At 33.7% G+C, this 8,817-nt stretch overlaps 1 protein-coding gene across 1 annotated transcript; it reads right to left on the bottom strand.

Moving 5' to 3' along the window:
- Positions 1 to 2,720: 2,720 nt before the first annotated feature.
- Positions 2,721 to 3,757, bottom strand: LOC140044211 (galactosylceramide sulfotransferase-like). The gene has a single exon (XM_072088689.1). The coding sequence runs from the start codon at positions 3,705 to 3,707 to the stop codon at positions 2,721 to 2,723; it is 987 nt and encodes a 328-aa protein (XP_071944790.1). The 5' UTR covers positions 3,708 to 3,757.
- Positions 3,758 to 8,817: the final 5,060 nt, after the last annotated feature.

Consider the following 8,817-nt stretch of genomic DNA (forward strand, 5'->3'; position numbering starts at 1 on the left):
CTTAAATTATTATCCCATAAATAAATTTGCAAAATGTTTAATCTAAACCGACGACCCTTAGAGTGATTTTACCATTATTGTGCTTGATTATGTTAAACCAATTCAATGATGGTGTCTATATTGGAATTTCCAATTGATTACAAATAAACTCCCAGAAATACTATGTGTTCTATTTTTATAACGCCTTTTATATATATGCATTCTTCCCCCGTTTCCGCATACTTTAGAAAATACCAAATGCATATTTACCTAATGAAAGCCATTGTCAAAGTAAAGCATTCATCCTCTATCACTAAGGACACGTTCTATCCTTAATTGTACATGTTTAGGCCTACTTATAATTTGGGTCACACATAGTTTATATCGATATCAGAGAAGTAGCTCATACTGACGGAGTTTGCCTATTTGATGAAGACGACTTGAGTTTGAAGCGTTGGCAGAAAGAAAGAAACTGCATTTGGCTGACTGGGAATTGTTAACATAGGACCTAATAGTTGGCGTGACCGAGTTGACTGGAACGATTTGTTTACGACCGAGTTGGGAAGTATTCGTTAATAATGCGTCTACAGAATGTTAGAATTATCTTGTTGTATTAATCTTGCTTATATTTAAATATGTTCTTAGGGTAATACTGCACTCCACTTTGCACGTTCGATCACCAGAGGGCAGCAAGTTTTGTCATAAGATAAAAATGGAATTATTTCATGCATGAATGAACACAGTGTTACGATTATATTTTGCCTTATCATGTCATGTTTTACAACAATAACAATATTTATATAGTCCTCAATAGGATGAAGAAATGAAAATATAAAGAAATGACTTAAATTAGGAGAATTTCTCCTAGTATCAACAGTACGCTGAGCTCGGTCAGATCAAAGGATTTACCTCTAGTTTCGAAACGATCAGTCTCCGCCCCTAAACGCTTGACTGATTTTCGATTGGCCAATTAGTTTCCTCAAATGTTTTGTAGCAGACACCAGTGGGTACCAAAATGGTACCATCCATAGTCCATACACTTATTGATAGCCCTACTTTAATCCAAAACCATACCCACATTCAATATAGATTAATCAATGTGTATATTAAGGTATTGTATGTATATGAGAGGCACTTTTTTGAGGAAACATAACAATAAAGTGAGTATAAACATCTTTTGATTTTATGCATTTTAATGTCAACATAATGAAGGTTAACGGTAAACATAATTTTTTATTCACGGGAAAAAATGAAAAAATAAATTAAATGACTGTTAAATCTGAAATACTGTGTGTACTTCGATCAAAACATTTGCAGCATTTAAACTTCATATTCGTAAAAAATCAGACACAGACGTTTTAAAGTACCAACATACAATGAATTAGCAATAAAAAAACAATTCAACGTAGGCTTATGGCGTATGAATTCGTCAAAGTCTGTTATGACTGCCTTGAATATACTATATTCTGAAGATACAAGATAAAGTATAACTTATTATAAAACCATTATTATTAGGCCTAGACGCAATGTCACGGTAGGTGGCGCTGTACACGACTAAAGCTTTAACGGGAAATCAGGTAATGACCTAAAATTCCCCAGATATGTATGTTGTAGCCAACATTTTGACATTGTATCGCATGGAACGCATTATAATGATTTCATGAGGGTTAGAAATGCTGAAAAACATACGAAACAGTATATATCTGAGCCAAAAAGTGAATTTTATTAATTTTTTTAAAGTACATGTGACGTCACAAAGAACGTCATCTTCGGCATGTCTTCGGAAGCAACATCTTCGGAAGCATTGGGATGTTTGGAAATATCGCCCAAACAAAGTTCAAAATTATCATGCTGATTGGTCGGTTAAAATGCTTACGTATGTTTTATATGCAAAGTATAAAACCCGATTGAATCGACGAGCTGGATGGATTAGTAGGCTTGTATTGACGGTATTTCCCAGGGGGTTGCAATAATTCTCTACTTGACAATCTTTTAATTTTTTTTTTAGTTTGAGAGAGATTATTTAGAGGGTTAAGTTTTTAGGACGAGTTTTATTACTTTTTATCAAGACAAGTTCATAGTTGATAAACCTAAGCCGTCAGACAGATAGATGCATTATTAGACAAACAACAACGATGCCACATACATGACCAATGTGAGTACAGACACTATCCCAATATTCACTTTCAACATCAAAATCAGTAGGTGACCACCAGAATCCTTCAGCAACAACTGTCATACTCCAAGCACAGGAGAAACATAAAACAAAATGATGTGCAACTCAAGACATGTACACCAGTACATTGGAATCCCTTCACCGGGCCATGCCTTCAACAAGCACTGCATGTTAGCCAAAGTAATTGAACCTGGTCATTTTGCTAACACCTTTATCTTTTAATTATTGTGAAGCGGCACAACAAATATACATGTACGGGTAGCCCCTTTCATCTGACCAGAAGCAACACATGGCATTTATCTCTAGTTCCGAAAAACTCTGGGTATATCGCAAGCCAATCCTTTGATAAGAGAGTCAATTGAGAGCGTCCTGTCGTGTGTCTCTTTTGATAGATCCGAACATGGGCGGCCGTTTTCATGATGGAACCGCTCGCGAGGCGATTAACGGATCGAGAGCAAACCAAGATATGTAAAGGCGGTATTAACTACTTTAACTAATAAACAGATTGCGTTGTCACAATCTGCAGACATCAAACTGCCTCTGTGGTCTATCATACTGGCGTTCTTTATCTTTCCAGTAAAAACATTATATCTGTCCATAACAACATTTCACACTTAATTCCTGATCCTGGTTTTAATGCATATGTGTAAGACCTATGAAAAACTTTCCGCTTTTCGTCTGAAATTATACAATTGTAAAACGTTTTATTCAATTTCTTTTCAAACAAATTTAAATCCTTTTCAAAATCTGGACCGTACTCTGAAACTTTTTTCCAAAATGTTTTATTAAAAAAATCGTATAATATCGTGTCTGCCGAGTTCCAGTCACGTGCTTTTTTTTTCAGACGATTTGATTGACCAAAGCGCAATTTGTTTATTCGTACTCCTTTACTAATGTATACAATATCATCCATGTCCCAACACAAAAGCTTTTTAAGTAAGATAAGCGACTCGTTAAAATATTCTTGCAAGAGTACCAGATCAAATTCATGGGATAGATTTTCTATAAAGTACTGAATTTGAGTACGATTTAAATACTTAGAAGTCTCAAAGCCTAAATCATATAATGTTGGATTTTGTAAATGTTCCCGCATTTTGAAACTCTTGTATTCATTCATATAGTGCTGAGGTCTGTGTAAAAACCTCGCAAAGGGATTTGAATTTTTTGACATATTAAGATATTTATATATTTTAAAATAACCAAACATTGATTCTGCTTGCGTTGCCGGATCGCGTAAAATGGTGATGTACTTTGTATCTGGTTTCATCACGGTATCCATTTCTTTCCGATTGTATCGAACGTGGTTCACCAGCATATCGTACTTCTGATTAGGTTCAGCAAAACTCCTGTTAAATAATTCAATAATGCTGAACATATGACCATGTCTTGGAATAACAAAACTTAAATTGTGCGAAAATCCAAACCTTTGAAAAATAGATGCCACTGTAGAACTTCCGGTTTTGTGAGTCTTCAAGAAAACAATTTGCGTGGATGTCTTACATTTTTTGATAGTGTCTCCACCTTCAATAGGATCCCTCAATAAATGTTTCATAACCTGTTTGGAATTATTATTGCTATCCAGACGTTTTCGGACATTCTTCTGCTGAATATTACTGGAAATGACGTAATTAGTTTTTATTCCGTGACTTCTGCTGAAAATACAAATTGATCTTATACAGATTAATAGAATCATTAAATATTTACAACCGTATTTATTCGTCGGGCGTTTATTGTGTGAGAGGTTTTTAGAAGGGGAGAGGGGTGAGGTTACACACAATTGTGTGGAGCGGCATTTATTAAGGACAAAAGAATAAATACGGACATTGACTAGTTAAATTTACTTGCACAATCCAACCTGCATGAGCGTTGGTGCAAATTGGTATTTTAGGTTGTTTTCGTGGAAGATGCTATTATTAATTTCCTGGTAAAATATTTGTTTGTTTTGTATGTTTTGTATAATTATGGATGTATTATCCGATTTAAAGGAAGTTATTGAATTAATGAATAATTAGTTCACACAAATAGTCTACGCTACAGTTTTACAATTATAGGTAAGCCTTTTCAATCGAACATTCTTGACCACTGACGGATTGCTTTTATTTAAATAGAAATTTGAAAACGCATGCGCACAACTAACACTTTGATTCGCGCGAATACAACATTCGCCTTGTAAATGAAAGACTTGAAATGAAATAGTATTGGATTTAGTCATAAACATTCATTAATTAAAATCTTGCAAAATATAGAAGTATATAACCTAAAGATTGATTGAAACACCCATTCTATACAGGTCACTCACATTCAAAATTCAAACACTAAACTAATGATATTCATAATACTTTTGTCACTGATAGACCCATTGCAGCTCCAACTGATAACAACATAGCAATAATTATAATGTCAATGTCGGGTTATGATGGATACGTCATTGTTGATACTGACAGGAAATACTATTAATACGCTTTAAATTAGAGGATGAAGTAAATGTCGCCGTGATTAGGAAGCCTGGTCGGGCATAGTTTGCGTTAGTCATAGTAGGTCTACATCGCGCAATCTTAATTTAAAGAGAGATTATTATAATATGCGCCAAGTTTATGTATTTATTTACACACACAATTTATTTTTTTTTAGTTTTTCATTGAATTGCAATTGTGTTGTTGTCATCGTGGTATATTTAATTTAGATTATAGTATGATAACATAATTGCCTATCTTAAAATGTGCCCCACACACAGTATTTTTAACTTTTTATCTTGTATTTTTAATCTTTTATAATACTGCACGTTTTAAATTGTTGCAATATTGTTGTTTTAATATACCAAGCCAAGTGAATTTCCATTTTTATGGACAAATAAAATTTCTTGAATCTTGAATCTTGAATCACATGAAACATCAACTAAAACTAGGTTAATCAATAGCCGTTAGCCTCCCAGTGTATTAATCGCATGCTTTTTTAACATATTCAATTCTATAGGTCTTTCTGAATCCTACGAATAGAATAGAATAGACTGAGCAATAAAGTTGGAGTTGTTGTGTTGTGTGATAGAAAGAATCAGGCATTAAGCCTAATTACACTTTCGACGTATGTCGAGACGGTGACAACAGTAATACTGTACAAACATATAAAAAAGTAGGCCTACCTATTGTAAAATAATCAATAATAATATAAAAATTCTAATGACTTGTTTTGAATAGTATTATAGAAATTAGTTGGTTACTTACTTTTGTAGATAGTTTGTAATCTGATGTGTGTTTTTACCACTTGGAAATTCGCTGTAATATACAATTATTTCAAATAGCAAAACCACTAAGATGCACGGTATAACTTTCCACAAACGCACTTTTGACATATCGCCTTACCGCTATTATATCGTTAGTTTTTTTATTACAAAAGCTACTTTTAAATCAGAAGGACTACTTTTTTTTGTACCGGTAATCTATTAATTTGATTTCCTTAAAATGACTTGCGCCCTCGATATAACTTTTAAACCGGATAAATCATTATAATATAGAGGGCTCACATTCACATAGTATTGTAATCTTCTAGAGTAGCCTATCCTATAGACTTATCTTTACTCTTTAATTATGAATCCATCTACATATACTAAAATTGACTTTTTTCTTAGACCTCACAGTACAACTAGTGTATAAAAGAGCTGTCTGAATCTGTTTTCTTTTTTGTTTAGGAGGATCGTGAAAAGAAACTGGTACTGGTACTGGTACTGGTTCAAATAACCGTCTCACAGAGACATCTGGTAGCCGTTGACTTAAGGTTGGCATTTGTATGTGTTACTTTTAAATGTACAGTATGAGAGTGACTATTACCAAATTGCACAGTCACAAAACAATTTATAAAACAGTTCATATACAGTTAAAACATTGCTGGGAATTGTAAATTTGTGTTGAAGCAGGCTCCAATGAAGTTGCATCTGTAGTAAGTTGACTTTGTTGTAAAACTATCAAGTACTGATGGTATCTTCCGACCTCTTCGTTTACTTTGTGTTGTGTGAAAAGTAAGAATTTTTGTAGGATCTTCATTTTCTTTTCTAATTACATGTCCGATCCAGTTGATTTAATGACAGTTAATTTAAATGCATTGTTACTTTAAGCGTGGTTCCCACTAGCGACGCAACGCAAGGACGTAACGCAACGCAAGTGAGTTGACCAATCACAAGCGATTGCTTATTCGCTTGTGATTGCTAACTGTCTATAACTTCGCTTGTCATTGGTTAAAACGCTTGCGTTGCGTTTACGTCCTTGCGTTACGTTCTAGTGGGAACCAAGCTTTATTTACAACAACGATGGCTTTTACATATTTTACGTATGCCGATCCCCTGTACCATGCGACGTCATATTTTACAACGTATCTTATACGTTACGTAATCATTCTCGATAATTAATCATGCATATCGATGAGTAACTTGCGCCATCATATTATCTCTCGTTGACATTCAATATGTATGAACATTGTTATCGTGAGGTAGCTGATATAACTCACTGCCATTTTGTATGTTAAATATATTAACATATACAACACAGTAGAACCCATCCTAAGGTACCTTTATTCAATGGAATTTCATTTAATTTAATGTTATTTGTTCATGGTCAAACGCAGTAATAGTACATGGTTTGAAATTATTTTAGTTTGTTCATAAAAATACAAAAATGAATTAAACTAAACATTAAACCACATTTAAATTGTTTCCTTAATTAGAATTCTCGCGGGAAAAACAAAATCAAATATTCTAATAAACAATAATTTATCAAAAATTAAAAATAATTGGCTTAAAGAAATTGAGATTAAAAATGTAGCAGCCAAGGTTTCACCAATTCAAACCAGGATAATCATAATTATTATTAGAGGATCATCAGGGCTAAACATTACGACAGAGCAGCAGGGCTAAACATTACGACACTGAGCAGTAGGGCTAAACATTACGACAGAGCAGTAGGGCTAAACATTACGACAGAGAAGCAGGGCTAAACATTACGACAGAGCAGTAGGGCTAAACATTACGACAGAGAAGCAGGCCTAAACATTACGAGAGAGAAGCAGGGCTAAACATTACGACAGAGTAGCAGGGTTAAACATTACGACAGAGCAGTAGGGCTAAACATTACGACAGAGCAGCAGGGCTAAACATTACGACAGAGCAGCAGGGCTAAACATTACGACAGAGCAGCAGGGCTAAACATTACGACAGAGCAGCAGGGCTAAACATTACGACAGAGCAGCAGGGCTAAACATTACGACAGAGCAGCAGGCCTAAACATTACGACAGAGCAGTAGGGCTAAACATTACTTGAATGCTGACAAATGTGCGCAAATGTGTGCCATAAAACAAATGTGTAATACATACAGTGAAGGTTTCCTCTATGTGAAAAAATGTGGTATTTTATTAGCTGGTAGACAAATGCTACTGGTATAAAATACTCAAAGAACTATTGAAATGAAGAATTAAAATGAATTTGTACATTCAATAATAAATACTACATGTATATCAAAGTAATAGCATTAAAATGCACTGTAACACATATTTTAACAAATGTTTAAGTTTCCGAACATTTAAAGTTAAATTTAACGGCACTGATAACACACCAAGTGTTAATAATATGCTATTTTAACACCTACCGTTGATAATTAAACATCACAACGTGTTAAAATACAACGCCAGTTTTTACAGTGAACGGTTCATAAAACGTGCTACTGTGTATTTTTGCTTCAAGTAGTCTGCTTATCATAATGTTATCAAAGTATTCATTTACAAGTTAAACGCCACCAATTTAAGCTCAAGTATAGGTACGGCACGCCATATGTGCCAACATGTTTTTACGAAGCAAACTCAAGTTTCGTACGTTTGAAGTACAATGGATTACGGTAACATAGTTTACGTCACAGGTTGGTTTCGTTCTACCGCGTTTACCCGCACAGATTTGGGCATATTTATGCTAGACAGACCTAGAATACTACGCCGTAAAAAATGCAAAATATTATTTTGTTCGGCTGAATTTTTTTCGAATTAAATATGTATGGCATTGTCTATAAGATATTTCTTAATTTTTATTTTAAAAAAGTCGATATTTGCGGTTACAATTTAGTTGGTTAAGGCAAAGTGATCGAATCCTTACTTAACTATTTTAATCTAGTGAGATTACATTATCCTTTTGAAGTTGTAGGCCTATTATGTATTGTGAGCTGCTATTTCTGCCCTACTTACAGAAAGGTCTTAACTATTGAGATTTTTGTCTTATTTGACTCTATCAGTTGAATTGAACATTTTATCCTAAAATATGCCTATAAATATGACATTTATAATACTAATTGGGCTTACCTGCAAACACCCCAAAAAATAATCTGACAAAAGGCCTCAACTAACAATTATTACAGCAATTGTTCGCTTCACTTCCCAATAGCAAAGCCATTAATAGACATTGACTAATCAGATATCAGCAGTATGATGAATAATGAGCAAGAGAAAAGCTTCTTTTATATATTTTGTACATTTTAAAAAACTTTTCTAATCTAAATTATTAATTTATGATTTATTTCAACTAAAGTTACTAAATGTTTTGGCAAATTTTGATAAAAAAAAATCAAAAAAAATAACTGCAAAAGTGCCCTGTTTTTGTCCCCGCCATTTTTAAGTACAAATTCATCGGAAA

Source organism: Antedon mediterranea, chromosome 3, assembly GCF_964355755.1.
Source record: "Antedon mediterranea chromosome 3, ecAntMedi1.1, whole genome shotgun sequence".
Classification (NCBI taxonomy): Eukaryota; Metazoa; Echinodermata; class Crinoidea; order Comatulida; family Antedonidae; genus Antedon; species Antedon mediterranea.

Excerpts from the sequence above, each read along its gene's own strand:
- LOC140044211 (XM_072088689.1), bottom strand. The coding sequence starts at position 3,707 with ATGAAACATTTATTGAGGGATCCTATTGAAGGTGGAGACACTATCAAA.